This window comes from Squalius cephalus, assembly GCF_949319135.1.
Source record: "Squalius cephalus genome assembly, chromosome: 20".
NCBI classification, from domain to species: domain Eukaryota; kingdom Metazoa; phylum Chordata; class Actinopteri; order Cypriniformes; family Leuciscidae; genus Squalius; species Squalius cephalus.
The window spans coordinates 10,742,902-10,765,770 of record NC_137141.1 but is presented as its reverse complement, the minus strand read 5'-3'; the positions used below and the strand labels follow the sequence as shown (position 1 = coordinate 10,765,770).

At 39.2% G+C, this 22,869-nt stretch overlaps 1 protein-coding gene across 2 annotated transcripts in view; it reads left to right on the top strand.

Moving 5' to 3' along the window:
* Positions 1 to 22,869, top strand: part of grm1b (glutamate receptor, metabotropic 1b) — a 34,017-nt gene that overhangs the window by 5,387 nt on the left and 5,761 nt on the right. For both annotated transcript variants that reach the window (XM_079853241.1, XM_079853242.1), the window contains exons 4-8: positions 5,966 to 6,201; positions 10,341 to 10,587; positions 10,773 to 10,941; positions 11,068 to 11,194; positions 15,662 to 16,592. In XM_079853241.1, the coding sequence (XP_079709367.1) occupies positions 5,966 to 6,201; positions 10,341 to 10,587; positions 10,773 to 10,941; positions 11,068 to 11,194; positions 15,662 to 16,592 (1,710 nt within the window). The remainder of the gene's footprint in view (positions 1 to 5,965; positions 6,202 to 10,340; positions 10,588 to 10,772; positions 10,942 to 11,067; positions 11,195 to 15,661; positions 16,593 to 22,869) is intronic.

Below are 22,869 nucleotides of genomic sequence, written 5' to 3'. Positions count from 1 at the left end.
TGTTTTGGCTTTACAGCAGCTCTAGAATAAAGATGTTGCCCAGCTAAAGTTAGTTTTGATCGATTCACTTCCGTTGCAAAGATCATTAGTTATTAACTTAGGGGGCGCTTACACGACACTATTCTAACAGAAAACCCTTAATGCGCTCCGGCCTGCTCATTCGCAGAATTATTTATTGCTTCCAAGTAGCCATGTGAACCGGAACTATTTTGACAACGTTTTATCTGTACAGAGGTAAAGAGAAGGAGAAGGGGCCTTCACAGGGGAGAGACTAGTTGACACTTCAGGACTGCGTTGTAGTTGTGTCCAGGCACAGGTCCTCCATCAGATCTGGATACGGCCTGGATACAGCGGACTGTGGTAAACCTCGGGATAAACAGAGAGACTAATATTAGCATAGACACCATTCTTCTTATAATGTAATGAGTACATCAGGATTTATGGGGAGTGTTCCCGGTTCCGGCTGACCTAATCTATGCAGCCTAACATTGACTTATAGAAGTTTATAATATGTTATGTGTATGCTAGGTCAAAGAGATTTGAACTGACAGAGTGTGTCTGCTTCCTGGACAATGTTAGGAAGATTGTTCCAGAGTTTTGGAGCTAAATAGGAAAAGGATCTACTGCCAGCAGTCGATTTTGATATTCTAGGCATTATCAGCTGGCCAGAATTTTGAGATCGCAATAGACGTGAAGGACTATAATGCGTTAAGAGCTCGCTCAAGTACTGGGGAGCAAAACCATTTAGTGATTTGTAAGTAATCAGCAATATTTTAAAATGTATACGATGTTTAATAGGGAGCCAATGCAGTGTTGACAGAACGGGGCTAATATGGTCATACTTTCTGGTTCTAGTAAGAACTCGAGCTGTTGCGTTTTGGACCAGCTGTAGTTTATTTATTAAGCGTGCAGGGCAACCACCCAGTAGAGCATTACAATAATCTAGCCTTGATGAACAAACTAATTGTTCCGCATTTGTCATTGAGATCATATGGCATAATTTAGATATATTTTTAAGATGGAAGAATGCGGTTTTACAGATACTAGAAACGTGACTTTCAAATGAAAGATTGGTATCAAAGAGCACACCCAGGTTCCTCACTGACAACGAAGGTTTGACAGAGCAGCCATCAAGTGTTAGACAGTATTCTAGGTTATTACGTGAGGAAGTTTTTTGTCCAATAATTAGAATCTCTGTTTTTTCAGAGTTACTAGTTACTAGGGAATTACTAGTCATCCAGTTGTATATATCAGCTATGCATTCTGTTGATTTTGTGAATTGGTAAGTTTCGTCACGGCGAGAGGAAATATATAGCTGCGTATCATCAGCATAACAGTGAAAACTAATTCCATGTTTCCTAATGATATCTCCTAATGGTAGCATGTACAGAGTGAACAGCAGCGGTCCTAGTACTGAGCCTTGTGGTACGCCATACTGAACTTTTGATCGATAAGACATCTCTTCATTTACTGCTACAAACTGATAACGGTCAGATAATATGATTTAAACCATGCTAGTGCAATTCCACTAATGCCAACATCATTTTTGAGTCTATTTAAAAGAATGTTGTGGTCAATAGTATCAAATGCAGCACTAAGATCGAGTAACACTAATAGAGAGATACAACCACAATCGAATGATAAGGGCAAATCATTTGTGACTCTAATGAGAGCTGTCTCAGTACTATGGTATGGTCTAAATCCTGACTGGAAATCCTCGCAGATATAATTTCTTTCTAAAAAGGAACACAGTTGTGAGGATACTGATTTTTCTAGTATCTTTGACAGAAAAGGTAGATTCGAGATCGGCCTGTAATTGACTAATTCTGTAGGATCAAGTTGCGTTTTTTTAACAAGCGGTTTAATCATTAAAAGTTTTAGGTATGTATCCTAATGACAAAGATGAATTAATGATATTAAGAAGAGGATCTATGACCTCTGAAAGCATCTCTTTCAATTGCTTAGTCGGTAGAGGGTCTAACATACATGTTGTCGATTTAGATGATTTAACGAGTTCAGTTTAAATTTAATATAATTTAAATTCTTCCTCTCCTATAGCATTGAATGAATCAATTTTTTCCTCAGGGAGAGACTATAATGCCTGATGCCATACTGTAGTAGATGGTTGCATAGTTATAATTTTCTCCCTGATATTATCAATCTTGTAAGTAAAGTGCATAAAGTCATTACTGCTGTGCTGCTTGGAAACTTCTGGGCTTGAAGCTTTATTTTTCGTTAATTTAGCCACTGTTTCAAATAAATACCTAGGGTTTTGTTTATTTTCTTCTTATAGGGTTGAAAAATAAGCAGATCTAGCAGCTTTTAAGGCCTCTCTGTATACAATCGAGCTCTCTTTCCATGAAATGCGAAATACCTCTAGTTTTGTTTTCTTCCAGTTGCGCTCCATTTTTCTGGCGGCTCTCTTAAGGGCCCGAGTGTGTTCATTGTACAATGGCGTTGGACTATTTCCTTTAATCTTCTTTAAGCACAAAGGAGCAACTGTGTCTAAAGTGCTGGAAAAGAGAGAGTCAAAAGTTTCTGTCGCAATATCGAGTTCTAAGCTATCTGGGATGCTGAAACTAATCAGGAATGTTATTAATAAAGCAATCTTTAGTAGCAGAAGTGATAGGTCTAATATATTTGTAACACAGAGTCGGCTTTGCAACCTTGGCTAAATTAAGTATACATGAGATTAAATAATGATCTGAGATGTCATCGCTCTGCTGCAGAATTTCAACGGCATCAACATTGATTCCATGTGACAATATTAGATCTAGAGTATGATCAGTGGTGGCTGCTGGTCTTTCAAAGAGGGGAAGCTCATTTTCGGCCTACATCATAAAAATTGTCCATTTATTTATACGTAAATTCTGCCCAATGTTCCTTTTCAAGAAAATGCTCTGTGACCCTGTCGTTCCAACTAGGCGTCTTTTCCAGTGACTTGACCAGTGTCCTCTCAATGGCCAGCAGAGTTAGGTATAATTGTATAAATGTAATAATATAATAAAGGTATAAATAATAATATAATAAAACTACTAATAATATATTTTGAATTATTTTAATAATTATGTTTTAATTATTACTAATAATAATATAAAAAATATAATAAGTAATAATAAAATAAATGTATAATTGTGTGAAATGTATTATGAAAATTGGCTAGCAATTTCGACAAGCAAATACCAAGAAATAGGTTGCAGCAGTTTGTCTTTTGACTACACTTGAAAAATCCGTGATGGGACTGAGCTCGAATAGCTTCAGCGTCAGCGACTTTTTATTGTATGAAATCACTGTCAATCAAAAGGAGATGCAGCCTTTCGACAGACCCTCCAATCATGTCAAGTCAAGTCAAGTATATTTGTATAGCGCTTTTCTGTCACGAAACAGTTAACGTGAGACGAGGATACAGATGCAGAGGAAATTTATTAGTAACATGCAGACAAGGTACAAAAACTCAAGCTCAGGACTCCAGGAACGGGAAACTCGGACAACGAACCAGCACCAGACTACAAACACAAGGAGGCTAAATAGGGGAAAAAACAAAGGAGGGTAACGAGACAGACAGGTGGGACAAATTAACCAATAATCAGATAACAAGATGGGAGGGGCTAGACCATAGACACGAGCACATGGCCCAAAATAACAAAACACCCATGTGCAGCACAAGACAGGACAGGCATGTGATATTTTCACAATACAGATTGTATCAAAGCAGCTTCACAGTATTAAATTAAAATAATACAACAAGGTTTGTTTCTAGTGGAATTTATTGATTGATAAAATTAAAATTAAAATTAAAATTAAAATTAAATATCCCCAAAATATCCCCAACTGAGCAAGCCAAAGGCAATCATCACGCAGAAGCCTGGAGTCCAGGCCAGCCCACTGAGAGCGTCCGTGGGTGGGACATAATTCAAAGCAGCCCCATTGAAGTCAATGGACGCTGGGCTTCAACAGGGAAATGCACTGTGACGCTATGGGAATGTATGAGAAGGAAATCAAGTCAGCCGACCTGCTATATGTAACTGATTCTGAACGAACTCGTCTTTGAGATGAACGTTTTCTAACGCATATTTAGTCAATAAAATGTTAACACAATAGTACATATTTGACCATTAATTTTTTTACATTATAGGGGAAGTCGAGCTTCCCTTGCAGTCTTAAAGAAATCCCAACTGAGTATGATTACAACGAGTAGGTCCTGACACGTGTTGTCTAACTCCAATAGAGTTCAGAATGTCTTTAAATGCCAATCCCAATGCATCTTTTGCATCTACATGTATATTAAAATCACCAACAATTAGGACTTTATCTGCAGCCAGTACTAACTCTGATAGAAAGTCAGCAAATTCTTTGATAAAGTCTGTATGGTGCCCTGGTGGCCTGTATACAGTAGCCAGCACAAATCTCAAACGTGATTTATCATTTACACTAGATAGTGTTACATTAAGCACTTCAAAAGAATTATATTTGAAACTATAGACTTCTGAGTAATTCTGAAGATATTACTATAAATTACAGCAACACCTCCCCCTTTGCCTTTCAGATGAGGCTCATGTTTATAACAGTAATCTTGCGGGGTGGACTCATTTAAAGTAATGTAATCATCTGGTTTTAGCCAGGTTTCTGTCAAACACAGCACTAGGTTACAATCTGTGATCATATCATTAACAATAAGTGCTTTTGAAGTAAGGGATTGAATATTCAGCAACCCGAGCTTTATCATTTGTTCATTTGTATTATATCTGTTTTTTATTTGTTGAACATCAATTACATTTTTTTTTAGTTTGGGAGTTTTTTGTATTTCCTAATTCGGGGAACAGACACAGTCTCTATATGATGATATCTAGGTGAAAGAGGCTCTATGTGACGGGATTTATCTGACCTCAGTGACATGAGACAGCTAGCAGACGGTCGGTTTAGCCAGTCTGTCTGCTTCCTGACCTGAACCCCAATTAATGTTTGAGCTCTATAAGACTATGTGCCATAATACTAGAGAGAAGAGCAGCACCATCCCATCCCATTTTGAACAAAAAAAAGTTACATAGTGTAGCTTTAAAATCTTCCATGATGTTTCAAATTATATAATATATATAAAACTGTAGTGTTTGCAGTTATTCTTAAAATGGTAAAACATGAGGTCAGTTTATATTGTATTTTTATTCAGTGTTAAACTAACTTCAATTTATATAGAAAGTTAGCTGTTACAGTAGATTTATCTGTAAGAATTGAGAAAAATAAAGTTTTTCACACAATGACATGTCAAAAACTTTCCAAGACAGATTTAATTTGACCTAAAAATCTAAATTAAAATCATCCCCTGGGACATAAAAGTGCCTGAAGTTGAAGAAACACTTGATTATGGTATTTTTTATTTATTTTTTTGGTAATACATTGAGAAGACACAATGCTTGTCAGCTGCTGGTAAATTGTTGTCATCTGTGAAATATGAAGTGTCAACTAATAATAGTCAGTCTTTGGCATTCTGCCAGGAAGATGCTGAGAGGCAGATGGTGCTGATATTGCCATGACCACAGAAAGATACCTTCATTATGAACTCAAGCGCAACACACGTTCACGGTTCAAGCAAGAATGGACTGGGACAAAAAAAACAAAAAACATGGACCAATGCTGGCCTAATGTAGACTACCGCCTGCTATGTAAACGTTTTAATGCTATTTTGATATGCCAGCATTTTATGCATTGCAGAGGCATCTAGTTGCACACTATTTAACTTATTACCTCTTAGCATTTTTTTCAGAGAATATTACACCAATCTGCTGGCAGCCATCATCTTATCACTTATGCTCTAATGATGAAACTTATAACACAGAGTAAGCACTGTAAGCATTACTGAGTCTATGCCAAAGTAGGTCAATGCACTCGAGCATCAGTGTTATTTAGGCATTGTAGGTGAGAGATTGAAAAGGAAGTTGGTGGTAATTTTGTGACGGGTTTCCTTCAGTGATGGCTGGGCAGACCGAGATGAGGTCGTGGAGGGCTACGAGCAGGAAGCTGTTGGCGGCATCACTATAAAGCTTCAGTCGGCCGAGGTCACGTCCTTTGATGACTACTACCTGAAGTTACGCCTCAACACCAACAATAGAAACCCCTGGTTTGCTGAATTCTGGCAGTATCGTTTCCAGTGTCGCCTCCCGGGACACCCACAAGAAAACACGAATTATAAGAAGAACTGCTCAGGTATGAGGAGTGAGAGAGAGGCTGTATATGGGTCATTCCTATGCAGTACATTTCCATGTACCCATCATAGATGACCTAATATATTAGATAAAATATTAATGAATTCATATGAGTTAGTTTTCTTTTATTAAAGTATCACAATTAAAGACTTATATGTACTAATTTCTCAAATGGGGAAAAAAATCATTTAGAAATATTCCAGGTATTTCTTCATATTTTCCTTTCTCTAATTGAACTGTGTCAAGCTTCTAGGTACAGTTTTAATTTGTATTCAGTTAGGTTTTTTTCCCCCTATCCTTTATCCTTTGCCCTCTATAATTTTCTGTGAATAAAACAATTTTCACTATTATAACCATGTGATCCTCTTTAGGGCTGTGTGGTATGGACAAAAAAATTTAAAAATAAAAAAATTCATATCTCTGTATTTTTGGCCTTAATGGTGATAGTGAATGGTGAAACTTTTAACTGGTATGAGGAACACATCTAAGTTTAGTAATTATATTAGCCTACATTTGATTACCCCATTACAATAGTCACTTTACAGTTACTGCTATAATGAAAATGCACTACTTGTAGGCTTAAAAATGTACATGCGGCACATTTAATGTCCAACAAAACATATTTACCAAAATTATTGTACTATTCTATTGCAAATGAGGAGACTCGTCCACTCCTGATAGCAAAATTTAAATATCTGCATGACTTTCTACAGATAGAGAATATACCTGTAAAATGTATGTTATGCACTGAGGAAAACACTGCATTAAACAGCACAAGTATCTGTCAGAGCATCTGACAGGGCGAGCCACGTTAACTATATCTTAACAATTATTTTGAAGTTCTTAATATAAAGCATGGCTCATGTTTAGGACAAACTGGATTATGCACTATTTTCAGACGCACTCATAATATCAAACTAATGTGGGCTCCGTACTCGTTATTGCCTATTATATAGTCTAAAAATTATCTATATATTGTACAAACTCGATATCCCACCCAGAGCTAATCATCTTAAATGGCCTTACTCTTGCACCCAGTTATTATAAAAACCTGCCCAACAATTTACCTGGTCGTTTCTACTATATTTCTTAAATATCGTGTTTTGTTTTTCATCCTGTTTGATTAAATTACGGTCCATGTTTACTAGTCAGTACTTCACTGAGCAATCTTAGTCATGCTGTTAATTTTCTAGTTATTAAAGTGTCTGACCAGAGTATGTTTTATAAACATATCTTAAATTACAATTGCAACAAGCATATAGATTTGAAAGAAAAGTTAAAAAACTGTACTGCAGAACAGGAATGACCCATTTTGCATGCTGCAGTCTAGCTGTTAATTCCCAAAACAGAAGAAAATAAAATATTTGCTTATTAGGTTTATACAAATTTAAAGACATATTTTTGTGTTTTTTGCTCTTTTTGTATCTTTGAAACATTCTCTGCTGACTGAAAAAGGTGATCTAGGTAAATTAACTCTTTTTATGGCACATTTCTGGCTGGCTTGGTTGATATTTAAACATAAGTTATTTATTTATTTAAAGACAACACTCAGCATGTTGTCAAAATGATACCTGACTTTCTTTTCTGCATTTGCAGCCACATCTTGTTTCACAATGCAATAAATATTTTAACGTGATAAATAATAAATTTTTTGAACCTTTATACAACTTATTTAAGTGCCATTATATTTACAGGGAAGCATGCCACTCACTTTATTTTCTGATTTTATGCTATTTTCATGTTAGTTGTCCATATATGTCTGTGTTTTTTTACAGCATTGCTTTGCTTTATAATTTTTTACTTATTTATTTTCTTTTTTTAGTTGTTTTAGGCAAGAGGTGAACTTGGTCAAATGATTTTGAAGCAAAAATGATCATTTTAACTCTGTTCATTTTGGCTTTATGTTCGTTGCACAGAGAAATTGTCATAGTGTGTTGTTCTGTTATTATTTCTTTGTCTAGAACTCCAAGATGGTAAGTGAATATTTTTCTGAAGAGCTAACGTGGAGACACCTCACTTCAGAAATATAGATAGAGGTCGACTGATATTGTACAACCATATGAAAGTAAATTATGCTGTGTGATTCTGTGTCTGTATAAAACATAAGTCTTTTTTCTACTATTTCGGATCACTAGTAAAGGTTATTAAAAAAGAATGTCCTTTACTATTGCCAATAAGGTCACAAAGCAGCACTGTATATCGGTTGACCTCTAATATATGAAGTTATTGGGATGTTTTATCCCCAAAATATTGGCATCTGTAAGGGCACTTTGGTTTTAACTTTACTGTATATCCCAATAACATTAACTAGATCTCTCATGCCAGTTGGCTATGCTGCATGGGGAACTTTTTTAAGCTCCAAGCATTTTTAGTTGCTTGTGCTAATATTAATCAGAGCCTTCAGAGAGAAGAAATAAAGAGGTCACGCTTCTTATTTCTATATATTTGGCTCCACTTACAACATGCATCTGCTAAATATGCACACAAAAAAACAAAAAAAACAAAACAAAACAAAAAAACACTGTATCGATGTCATACTGTGACTGTGGTGGAAGAATTTTAGAGTGTTAGGTGTTTTGTTGTTCACTATATTTTTCACAAATAATAGTGGGACACATTATTATCCAGCAAAATTTACACAGAATTTTAAACATGGTAAATGGGGCCATAATAGTATATGCAGACTATTTCTTACTCCTAAAAAGTAAAATATTACAAAATGTCAAAAATGTGTTAGAAACTTAACACATTTCAAACATTTTATCTGATTATCGTAATAATTTTGATGGGATTTTTTATGAGATATGATGATGCATTTTTATATGATGGGAGGATATTTGAGTTGAAATATCATAGCACAGTATCATATCTTTACTGAGACTTTCTGTCCTAAATATTTCTCTTTGCATGAAAACAAACCTTTGACATACCATAGAAAATGTGTTTTTTTTGCACATAAATGATTGAATAGAGAGCGAGGGTGTAAGAAACACTGAGAAATCCTTCTCGCAATCTGCCTCTATCATTAATAAAACATGGATTTAATGTTTCAGTTTGTCCTCAAAGTGTCACTGCTTTCTTATGGTTTGTGCCCATTTAAAATGAGGGATCAACCAAGACAGCATTTTCAGCGAAGCATGCCTAGGTTTTAGCTTTCGCCTGTTGCTTGCTGCAATGCCCTTTATTTTACACATGTGTAATGTGAGAGCCATGTTATGATGAGAGTTTTCTTTGAAAATGTGTTTCTTAATCTTCAAAATCATCATATATATCAGCTACGGTGCCTGATAGATACTGCTTCCTGCTGGCTTGTTACAGATCACCAGATAATGATCCGATAGGGTGTCCTTTGACATTGCCTGTTCCTTTGAATTAATACTGCGACCTTTTTTTTCAATTGTCAGCCACATTTACATTTGCTTGAGGGAGACGGGCAAGAATGAGAACATGGATGAATAATTAATTTCCTTGCTCAATTAATAATAATGTCAACATCATGACCATTACTAATTAAATGCTGAGTTTGGTTACATAAATGGTTTGCTTCGCCATGGCAACAAGCATTTCCTTTGATCTTCTGTTTTAATGCTGCTGTCTTTTCACTGTCCAATGGAAATAGAAAGAACTTACTGTCCTGTCGCCCGTGGCTTCGGAATAATAATGTGTCTCTGGACACCCTATCGTTCCCTTTCAAGTGCTCAAAAATTATATTTAAAATGTGGTCGGAAAATATGGCTGAACTGTTACAGTGGGGTTTTTTTGTAACAGTGATTTTCATTTCAGTAAAAGTGGAATAATTATTTTGTAGAATTTGCAGGTATTGCTAAATGATTTAGTGTAGTCAATATGAAATCAAAATGGACCCTATTTACTTTCTTAACGCATGTTTCTGGTTTTACTGTGCACGATATTCCAAAGAAAAACTATTTGTCTTCATTGTCTGTATAAAAAGACTTTCCTTTTCAGCTAACATCTCTTAGGCCATGCAGGCTGTTGGACAATGTTAACCAATAGTCAAAAAGGTGTTTAGATATATAAGGAAGTAAATTGGGTTGCAAATGTTGTTTTATGTTGACTAAGACGCTCAATTTGTCGCAGTGATGCTCTAATAATTGCTGTTTGGTTTGCTGATTCTCTCAGGTTATGAAAGCCTTGAGGATAACTATGTCCAGGACAGTAAGATGGGGTTCGTCATTAATGCCATCTATGCCATGGCTCACGGCCTTCATGATATGCATGAGTACTTGTGCCCGGGTTACAAGGGACTTTGTGAGGCGATGGACCCCATTGATGGCAGCAAACTGCTAGACTTTCTCCTCAAGACCTCCTTTACTGGTGTGTCTGGAGAAGATGTGTGGTTCGATGAAAACGGGGACTCGCCAGGCAGGTCAGTCTTACTTACTGGCCTACATAAAGCTACATTTTATGCACTAAATGAATAACACAAAAATAGCTATTAATTAATTTTTAAACCACAGTGGAGTTGCATCCAATACGTCCAATGGCCTGGCTTCAGCAAACACTCACTTGCAGGAATTTCTGGAAATAACTTTGTGTCTTTCTTTTTTGAAGGTATGACATTATGAACCTGCAGCATGTAGAGCCTGGAGTCTACGACTATATAAACGTCGGCTCGTGGCATGAAGGCATTCTGAGTATTGATGATTATATGATCCAGATGAACCGCAGTGAGATGGTCCGATCTGTCTGCAGTGAGCCCTGCTCCAAAGGAGAGATCAAGGTAAGTTTGTATATTTATTAGCATTTAGCAAAAACCCTCATGCAGATGCATTTGTATTGTTGCCGTTATTTTTAAGTTGCTTCTTCTTAAAGAAACTGGGGAAATGTGTGTAATGTGTCCTCACAGGTGATCAGGAAAGGTGAGGTGAGCTGTTGTTGGATCTGTACAGCCTGCAAGGACAATGAATATGTCCAGGATGAGTTCACCTGCAAAGCCTGTGAGCTGGGATGGTGGCCAGACGAAGAACTGCACGGTACTTCATTTGCAATAGTCATCATTTTATTGCAATAATTACTTTGTTTAATGTGGTCAGATTTCACTCTGTCAGATGTTTCTCCTAAAATTCCTCAGGAGAAGTAAAAATAGATACTAATAGTGACTATAGTGGACCAAGTAGAAGTATAAATCTACTGTATAAAGTGAATCTGCATAGTATAGCTGAGAAAATTTGATCTTGGAAGAATTTGATGAGAAATGTATGAGGTTGAATTGAAGAGTGAGATTAAAAGCTTAAGTATCGTAGTTTCTTGTTGAGGTTGAGATCTTTTTTCAAGCTGTTGAAGAGACATGAGATTACTGAGGTCTTTTTCTTAGCAATAAATAAATAAATGCAAATCTGAGAGTCTCCAAAAGTTCTCTGTTTAGTCTCGTAGTTGTCTTAGAGAAATAATGGAGATACTAAAGGGAAATTATGTGACAATCAACCGGTCTTCATTTGAATGTTTTTTGTAAAACTAAATATTCAAACATATAAGCTAGTCTGCATCTTAAAACAATCCATTGTCTGTCAGCATTTATTCTATCAGGCTTGTTGAGGAGAGGTGTAATATTATTTTTCTAAGCAATCAGTCTTACTGTGGTGACTTTTGAATGGACAAGCACAGAAAATTTCTTCAGAAAATGTCAAAATCCAGTACTTAAAGATTTACCTATGGTGCTTTTGCCCAGAGTTTTGGTAATTCACTTTAATCGGTTTTGAGTTTTGAAGTCAAAAGAAAATGTCTGAATCAAAGCATCAAACACCCATGCAGAGGATTATTCTCCAAGTCTTGCATTATTACTGATTTGGCTCTTTAAGAGACCTTCACTGTCCTATTTTCAAAAGGTTTCCCATGACTCCTGAAGGCCATTTATCATTTTTACAGATTGCTTGTGCCGTACAACTTATCGCCTGTGACAGCCCTACTTCACTGCCTACTTCTCTGGCCTATTTTCATACACTATGATGGTCAATGTCAATGCAGCAGCTTAGAGTGTCCTAGCAATGTATTTTTCATTAGTTCTCTCTATAGTTCCATATATGTTTCTGCCGTAATGCACAGATTCACCATAGCTCAAGAAAAACCCATGCGGCAATGTCAGGAATGCTGAAAAATATGAATTTTATTTATCTTTTAGGAAGTTTTTCATATCCTGCTAGATGTAAATGGTTGTGTCCTTGAGTTTTAATCTTTCGTAAAAGGGTCTGGCTTTCATGAATTCTGGTGTTGGTAATGAGGAAGCATTCATTTCCTCTCTCCTGCTGCAGTCTCTCAAGTCTCCTTTGGCTTGGTTCTTTCTTATGGCCGGTCCCTTAGTGGAGGTGCTGTTTATTTTTAGGTGAGCTGGAAACCTACTTTAGCACTTGGTGCATAAGCGAGCTGGCCACACTCAGATGGCCAGTCCTACAAAGACACGCAGCAATGCGAAGTGAACGCTTTTGCCATTTTTATTTCATATTCAACAATGTACGCTTTGATCTCAATCCCCTGTTGGCCTCTTAAAGTGTTTGCATATTGGTGGAGGCATACATTCATAATGCATCACATCTTATGAATAATTTGAGTCCACAGTAAAATGGGAAAAAGCTCTGCAGGTGTGTTGGCCCAATTTTTAAAAGAAAACAGCCCCAATTTTTTTTAGAGGTTGCCAGGGCATTGCTATGTGGTTAAAAGGTGTTCAGAAACATTTAAGTGTGTTGTTATGCAGTTGCCAGGGCATTGCTATTGTCACGGTCACCAGCTAGTCACCACCTCCTCACTACATTTCCCATCATCCTCCCTGGCCCTCACCTGCATGCACTTCCCAATCACAGAGATTGCTGTCACCTGTCACCAATCTTCACTGATCATCATCCAGCACTATATAACTCTTCCCACTGCAGTTCACCATTGTCTGGTCTTGTTGTTCCCTCAAAGAACAGATACCCGCGAGAACGATTTGTCTTCAGCCATCCGCTTCCTTCGTCCGTCTTCAGCCATCCGCTTCCTTCGTCCGTCTTCAGCCATCCGCTTTCCTTCGTCCGTCTTCAGCCATCCGCTTTCCTTCGTCCGTCTTCAGCCATCCGCTTCCTTCGTCCGTCTTCAGCCATCCGCTTCCTTCGTCCGTCTTCAGCCATCCGCTTCCTTCGTCCGTCTTCAGCCATCCGCTTCCTTCGTCCGTCTTCAGCCATCCGCTTCCTTCGTCCGTCTTCAGCCATCCGCTTCCTTCGTCCGTCTTCAGGCATCTGCCTCGATCTCCATTTCTTTACACCATTACTCATCCAAATATCCATCCTGAACACTATATTCATCAGTTACTCACCTGCTTCCATCGTTGCGATCACATACTTCTACAAATAAACCTGTTGATTACTTCACCTGTGTGAATCCTTCTGTTTCATGACAGAAGACCAGACCATAAACATAAAATATGGGCATTTCCCGCATCCATCAAAAACCAATCAATCGTCTGATAATTTGTTTCCAGGATGGCTGTCCGATCGAAGTATGTGAAAGATTTCCTAGAAATTTCACACCACATCAACTGGACAGCTGATGTCCTAAAGAACGTGTTCGGGCTTAGACTGGACGATCCTCTGCACCAGCCAGCTTCAGCCGCAAAACCAGGGATCATGTGCTGTTGTGGAGCGGTTCAGCCTTCACCGTTGGGTTTACATCGCCACTCAACCACCATCACCAGCCATCTTCCTCGCCACACCGCCTGAATGTCTTCACGTCATACCTGCCGAGCCAGAGACTGTTCACGCCATGTCAGCCGTGCCTGAGAATTCGCCGCCGGTTCCTGAGCCCGCTTCAGCCCACAAGCCACCCTTCCAGGGTCTCATCCCGCCGAGGCCACCCTTCCAGGGACTCGTCCTGCCGAGGCCACCCTTCCAGGGACTCGTCCTGCCGAGACCACCCTTCCAGAGTCTCGTCCCGTCCAGCCGCCCTTCAAGATCTTCTTCACGTTGAGACCACCCTTCCAGAGCTTCTTCACGTCAAGCCTGAGCTTCTTCACGTCCTGCAGACTCCGTCCTGGCCGCCCGAACGGAAGGCTCCATCCTGGAGGCCTCTGGTCCCTCCTAACCACGTCCTCGTCAGTCTCCAGGACCCTTCCTCCCTCCCTCCCTCCCTCCGGGTAGACTTCTTGAATTTCTGCCCGCCTTCTCCAGTCCTTCACCCACTCCTGTTGCCAGCCTTCAGCCTGCTCCACTTCCTCCTCCTTCATCCATCTTCATTCATCTGCCTCAATCTCCTTTTCTGAACCTGCAACAGATAAGACCATTACTCATCCAGATTTCTATCCTGAACACTATATTCATCAGTTACCTGCTTCCATCGTTGTGATCACATACTTCTGCAAATAAACCTGTTGATTACTTTACCTGTGTGAATCCTTCTGTTTCATGACAGCTATGTGGTTAAAAGGTGTTCTGAAACATTTAAGTGTATTGTTATGCAGTTGCTAGAATGTTCATTATTATTATTTTTGAGGTTTTGGTGCACTGCTTTGCAGTTGCTAGGGTGTTCAAAAGAGTTGCTAGGGCATTGCTAGGTGGTTGCTTACTGGTCTTAATCAACAGAACACATTCAAAAAATGTCTGGGCATTTGCCAGGATGTTGCTATGTGGCTTTGTTTTTTTGTGCATTGCTATGAGGTTGCTAGGGGATTGTTAGGTGGTTAATTAATGTCCCATGTTCTGAGTGGGGTTTGGTGCATTTCTGAGTAGTTGCCGAGGGCATTGCTAGGTGGTTACTGGTACACTTTTTTTGTGTGTGTGTGTTGCTATGGTATTCAAAGTGGTTTCCTAGGATTTTCTGATCTGTATTTTTGGCTCGGCTCCCCCCCTTCAGTGTAAGTCAGGATTCTTTTGGTCACTTTATTGTACACCAGACAAAATGGAAAGTTTGATGCTTAGAAAATTAATTGCACACCGCTAATTAATTGCACACCGCTAATAGCACAGTATAGTGTTGTAGTCAAGACCACTTAAACCAAGACCAAGACCTGAGTGTGAGACCAAGATCAAGACTTGAGGGGTTGAGACCAAGACAAGACCTGACCAGACCAGCACTCTGCAGTTTCATCTAACAGATAAATGAGAAATGTCTTATATTTAATCAAATTAGAATAGTATAACAATAACAGTGTATACAGTTAGAATAATACACTATGTAGAGCATGTAAAATAAATCTGACAATGCACAGGAAATTAAGTGATGTCCCTGCAGTTGTGGTCTTGACTGTTCTTGAAATAAAATCCAGAATTCTATTGGTCTGAGACCAAGACGAGACCTAATACAATTACAAATGCGGTTGATACCTAGACAAGACTGAGACCTTCAAAAAGTGGTCTCGAGTACTACAACAGTACAGCAATAATAATAGTGATGCTTGCCTTAACAAACAATTTTAATACTAATTTCATGCATTGTTCATACTCTCACATTGATATAATAATTTTGTCTTGTCTCTTCAGTCTGTGAGCCACTTCCCCTGCGCTACCTGGAGTGGAGTCATCCTGAATCCATTGCTGCTGTCGTCTTTTCATGTCTGGGCATCCTAGTGACCAGTTTTGTCACCTTCATCTTCATACTGTACCGAGACACGCCAGTCGTCAAGTCCTCCAGCCGTGAACTTTGCTACATCATCCTGGCTGGCATCTTCCTGGGTTACATTTGCCCTTTCACTCTCATCGCCCGTCCCACCCTAGCCTCCTGTTACCTGCAGCGCCTCCTCGTTGGCCTCTCTGCCTCCATGTGCTACTCGGCTCTCGTCACCAAGACCAACCGCATTGCTCGCATTCTGGCCGGCAGCAAAAAGAAGATATGCACGCGTAAACCGCGCTTCATGAGTGCCTGGGCGCAAGTGGTGATCGCGTCCATCCTCATCAGCATGCAACTGACTTTGGAGGTCACGTTGATCATCTTGGAGCCTCCAGAGCCGATTAAGTCCTACCCCAGTATTCGAGAAGTGTTTCTAATATGCAATACCAGTAATGTGGGCATGGTGGCACCACTGGGCTATAATGGCTTGCTCATTCTCAGCTGCACCTATTATGCGTTTAAAACTCGCAATGTCCCTGCCAACTTCAACGAGGCAAAGTACATTGCCTTCACCATGTACACCACCTGTATTATCTGGTTGGCCTTTGTGCCGATTTACTTCGGCTCCAACTACAAGATCATCACCACGTCCTTCTCTGTGAGTCTCAGCGTGACGGTGGCTCTCGGCTGCATGTTCACGCCAAAAATGTACATAATACTCGCTAAACCTGAGAGGAACGTACGCAGCGCGTTCACCACCTCCGATGTGGTGCGCATGCATGTGGGCGATGGAAAAATTGCTTGCAGGAGCAACAGCCTACTAAACATGTTCAAACGTAAGAAGAACGCATCTGGAAATGCCAAGTAAGTAGCTCAGCGGCATTAGCGCAGTCTTTCTCCGTCCTGTTGCACTAGAGCCCATGGATCCAGTCCTGTAATTCTCTCCAGACCTCAGGATCATGCCATTTCCAGGAGCTTACTCAATTAACGGCTCTCTCAGACATCTTGTGAATTTCAGGTCAACTACAATTAAAACCTGCACACCCAGGGGCGTCTAAGCAGCAGGGCTGAGAGAGACTGTGTGACTATAGTAGCTTTAGATGTATGTAATGGCAAGTGCAAGAGTTATTATTCTTCTACAACCAATTATTGAGTTGCTGGAGTTTTCATGGTGAATATCAGAAAATGGAAGGAATGTGTCAGCCAGAAAAAGATTTTGCTATAATTTTTATTACACAGTAAATATATTTCTGGTATCTACACATGGTGTAGATACCAGAATGTACTGGTATGTACGCAAAAATACAGAGAAGGACTTGTCACAAACAAGTCAAGATATGTATGACCTCTGCACATAGTTGTTTATGGTTGCAACTTGTTGCATTTAATATAGATCATATTATGTATATATGCTGTTTTGCAACAGCTGTTGTCAGAATTTAGAGTTGCAACTAATTGTTTTATAATATTAGTTTTACTGTTACTGTTAAAATACTGTTTACAAGTATTTTTTTCAATTCAAATGTCCCATAGTGCAAAGCTGTTTGTGCACTGATGCCAGACTAATTAATTTGTTATGAATAATCTGGTGTTTGGTTTGAGTCCATCAAGTTCCAAATAAAATGGGAAAATAATAAAATAAGCTGAAGTTCCTTTTATTTGTAATGTATTTTGTTATATAAAGTGGGGACCAAAAGTCTGAGTGTATTAGTAGAAATGCTGCTATTTGCTATTTTTTTAATGTAATATTTTATATTTATATACACACACACACACACACACACAACTGTTTTTTCTGGTTCTCGAATCTGATTGGCTAAGAGCCTTCTCCAGCCATGCGATATTCTACCAGTATCACCAAAGAAGCAGTTTCACCTTTTGTATCACACCGCTTGCAGCATTACTCACACTGAGTGTCATGGCGGATGAGCAAACCCACTATAATTTTACAAATTCTACTGTTGTTCTGTGATGGAATGTAGGTTTAAGAGTTTTTTAGGAGAGAATGTAGTTATTTTGATCTCAAATATGTGACTAACATAGCACCTATTTGACCATTTTGTTTAGATGTTTGCGGACATGTGAGCTCAAGGCCATCAGCGGCCGTTCAGCATGTGAAAGTTAGGCAGCAAAGACTGTCTTTATGAGTGAGTCAGTAGCAAGTTTGTAAGACGTTATTTTCACTTTAAACAACACCTTATAAAAAGCAACCAAAAAATGAACTGACTAGCGCGGTCATGTGAAATCCCCATAACTGTTAAAAGGACAAAGACAAATATATTCATTCATATTCATCAGTGGGCATTCACACTGATTTTGTGATTATAATGAATATAAGATTGACCTGAAGAATATCAGCTAGATGCATGTAATTCACTCGCTTAGTCAATCTCTCTCTTTCTCTCTCTCTCTCTTTAGACTTAGTAACGGAGGCTTGGGCTCAACTGTTAAACTGTCAACTTGAGATTTTAATCTGTGGTTGGAAGGAAGTAGTTCTGTACAAAAGAGGGGTTTTAAAGACACTGTTGTTGTTTCTTATTTATTTACACACTTGTGCCATCGAACTGTTCTATAAACGTAATTGTGATTGGCTACAGCCGAATCACTCCAATGCTGATATAGAGCGATATTGCACTGCTACTCATGTGATATTGTTCATACACATATATATACACATATATGCTGTCGGTGGAGTGGACTGCCCCTCCCCCTCCTCCGGTGCCGGGGACAAATAAGTTCACTTAATCAGAGACGAATAAGTTTATGATATTCAAAGGAATTGCAGGTACCCCCACTCTCCCAATGGGTCATTCAAACAGCTCAGCAGGATTTATTCTGATTCAGGATTTATTCGGTGGAGTGGACTACCCCTCCCCCTCCTCCGTGCCGGTTCTCATACAAACAGCTCAGCAGGATTTATAGTGACCAGACCTGCATGGCTAGAGCTTTGAGCTATTTGCTTGAGGGAGCTGAGCAAGGCCATGTCAGGGGGAGGACATGTGATGAGCTTATGGGGGAAGTACAGTCCACGGCCAATTACATACTATGTGCAACATTGCGCATTAGTGTCTTTGGGTCATGCAATGGCCAGTACAGTGGTACAGTGGATCTGACGCATTTCAGGCGCGGTTTGAGAACTCCAAGAAACAGGCGGAATCTCTGAGGCGTTCACTGCCTAGAAATTCAGCAGACCAGTGCAGTCGTCTGCACAACCGAAGTTTAGGTCGTCTTCCTGACCGCCACCAGCCAAGAGGCCAGCCAGAGTACTTGGGAGGCTGAACGGGCGCACACACAGCCTAAACAGCAGGCGTGGTCGGGGAAGAAGGGTCCGCCCCCGGCGAAAGGGAGATATTTCTCTGCAGGAAAGAAGAGGCAGTCGGATCCCTAGCTCTTAGACGAGGGAAGATCGTCAGTCCAGATGTAGCCGCTTTCTTCTCTATGTGCAAAAAAAGACCCTGCAAGAGAGGAGGTTCAGCTTTAAGTTTGTTATCAATAAAGAAACTTTGTCTTCAGCATACAATGCCTCGTGTTGGTTTGTCAAAACAATCACAATGCATTAGAACCGCTAACCTCACAATCAGGCTGTGTGCTGACATTTAAGAAAAAAGCAGTGATATGTAATATCCAGCATTGTTCACAAAAAGATGCGGAGTTTCCCCAGGTGATGCCAGGGATCCTCACTGTCTGCCTTGAGCAGTGGCGCACATGCGCACTAACACCGTGGGTTCTTCGCACGATTCAGTGGGGCTATCGACTGCAGTACCTTACGCGCGTCCCCTGTTTCAGTGGAGTAATTATGACTTCAGTGTTGGGTGAAGGGTTTTAAAGCTGTTACTTCCTCTTCAAGTCAAGTCAAGTCACCTTTATTTATATAACACTTTTTACAATACAGATTACATCAAAGCAGCTTCACAGTGATAACATGAAAATAATACAACAAAGTTTGTTTCTAGAAGAAAATTGCGTCATCGTCCACCTTAAGTAAGGCAGATCAATAATATTGTTGAATATTAAATGTCCCCAACTAAGCAAGTCAAAAGCCAAGGCAACAGTGGCAAGGACAGTTCTCCTCTGGGAAACAAACAAACAGTGTATGATAATGATTCAGGCAGCATTACAGGTCAGAAGTCAGATTGGATCGGAACATTCAGAATATTTATCCAGTTCCATCTGGTTGAAAGTCGGAGTCATCATGCCGGTATGGAGATGAGTTTGTTGAGGATCAGTGTCGATGACTGTCGTGTCGATGAGGAGTTCACAGGGCTGATGACGCTGGCACTTCAGGGATGCGTTGTGGATGGGTCCAGGCACAGGTCCACCATCTGATCTGGATCCGGCCCGGATCCGGCTGACTTCAGTAAACCTCGGAATAAACAGAAAGACTAACATTAGCGTAGAAGCCATTCTTCTTATGATGTAACAAGTACATCCGGTGTTATAGGAAGTGTCCCCGGTTCTGGCTGACCTAATCTATGCAGCCTAATAATCCTTTAACTGATTTGAATAATAGAAATGTATAATGTTATGAATGCCAGGTAAAAGAGATGCATTTTTAGTCTAGATTTAAACTGACAGAGTGTGTCTGCTTCCCGGACAATGTTAGGAAGACTGTTCCAAAGTTTAGGTGCTAAATAGGAGAAGGATCTACCACCTGCAGTTGATTTTCATATTCTAGGTATTATCAACTTGCCAGAATTTTGAGATTGCAGTAGACGTGAAGGACTATAATGCGTTAAGAGCTCGCTCAAGTACTGGGGAGCAAAACCATTTAGTGCTTTGTAAGTAGTCAGCAATATTTTAAAATGTATACAATGTTTAATAGGGAGCCAATGCAGTGTTGACAGAACGGGGCTAATACGGTCATACTTTCTGGTTCTAGTGAGAACTCTTGCTGCTGCGTTTTGGACCAACTGGACTTTATTATGGGTGCAGGGCAACCACCCAATAGAGCATTACAATAATCTAGCCTTGAGGTCATGATCATGGTCATGAACTAACTGTTCCGCATTTTTCATTGAAAGCATTTAGTCGTAATTTAGATATATTTTTAAGATGGAAGAATGCGGTTTTACAGATGCTAGAAACATGGCTTTCAAATGAAAGATTGGTATCAGATCTTTCCATTTGATTTGGAAGCTTAGTCAGTATAGGGTCTAACATACATGTTGTTGATTTAGATGATTTAACGAGTTTAGACAATTCTTCCTCGCCTATAGCAATGAATGAATAAAATTTTTCCTCAGGGAGACTACAATGCACTGTCTGATGGGATACTATAGTAGACAGTTGTATAGTTATAATTTTATCTCTAATATTATCAATCTTGTAAGTAAAGAAGTTCATAAAGTCATTACTGCTGTGCTGTTTGGAAACGTCCGGTGTTGGAGCTTTATTTTTCGTTAATTTAGCCACTGTTTCATAAATACCCAGGGTTATGTTTGTTTTCTTCTAAAAGTGTTGAAAAATAAGCAGATCTAGCAGTTTTTAAGGCCTTTCTGTATGCAATCGTGCTCTCTCTCCACTAAATGCGAAAAACTTCTAATTTTGTTTTCTTCCAGCTACGCTCCATTTTTCTGGCTGCTCTCTTTCGGGCCTGAGTGTGCTCGTTGTACCACGGTGTTGGACTATTTCTTTTAATCTTCTTCAAGCGCAATGGAGCAACTGTTTCTAAAGTGCTGGAAAAGAGAGTGTCAATCATTTCTGTTGCAACATCAAGTTCTTCTAAGCTATCTGTGATGCTGAGGAGATGAAACTGATCAGGAAGATTATTTATAAAGCAATCTTTAATGGCAGAAGTGATAGTTCTACCATATTTATAACACAGAGTCGGCTTTGCAACCTTGGCTAAATTAAGTATACATGAGATTAAATAATGCGGCATCAACATTGATTCCATGTGACAATATTAGATCTAAAGTATGATTACGACAATGAGTAGGTCCTGACACGTGTTGTCTAACTCCAATAGAGTTTAGAATGTCTGTAAATGCTAATCCCAATTCGTCTTTTTCATTATCTACATGGATATTAAAATCACCAACAATTAGGACTTTATCTGCAGCCAGTACTAACTCTGATAGAAAATCAGCAAATTCTTTGATAAAATCAAAGAATTGAGTTGAATTGAATTGAATTGACAATGAGTAGGTCCTGACACGTGTTGTCTAACTCCAATAGAGTTTAGAATGTCTGTAAATGCTAATCCCAATTCGTCTTTTTCATTATCTATATGGATATTAAAATCACCAACAATTAGGACTTTATCTGCAGCCAGTACTAACTCTGATAGAAAATCAGCAAATTCTTTGATAAAATCTGTATGGTGCCCTGGTGGCCTGTATACAGTAGCCAGCACAAATGTCAAATGTGATATATCACTTACGCTAGATAATGTTACAGAAAGCACCACCACTTCAAAATAATTATATTTGAAACTAGACTTCTGAGTAATACTGAAGATATTGCTATAAATTACAGCAGTACCTCCCATTTTCCTTTTAAACGAGCCTCATGTTTATAGCAGTAATCTTGCAGGGTGGACTCATTTAAAGTAATGTAATAATCTGCTTTTACCCAAGTTTCTGTCAAACACAGCACATCTAGGTTATGGTCTGTAATCATATCATTAACAATAAGTGCTTTTGAAGAAAGGGATCGAATATTCAGCAACCCAAGCTTTATCATTTGCTCATCTGCATTATATTTGTTTTTATTTGTTGAACATCAATCACAAATTTTTACCCTTAAATGAGTTTGTGAGTTTTTTGTATTTCCTAGTTTGGGGAACAGACACAGTCTCTATGTGATGATATCTAGGTGAAAATGTTTCTATGTGATGGGATTTATCTGACCTCAGTGACATGAGACAGCTAGCAGATGGTCGGTTTAGTCAGTCTGTCTGCATCCTGACCTGAGCCCCAGATTGTCATGTTTGATCTCTAAGACTATGTGCCATATTACTAGAGAGAAGAGCAGCACCATCCCAAGAGGGATGAATACCATCTCTTTTCAGCAGGTCAGGTCTGCCCCAAAAACGTTTCCAATTGTCCATGAACCCTATATTATTTTGCGGACACCACTTAGACAGCCAGCCATTGAGTGAGGACAGTCTACTAAGTATCTCATCACTCCTTCGAACAGG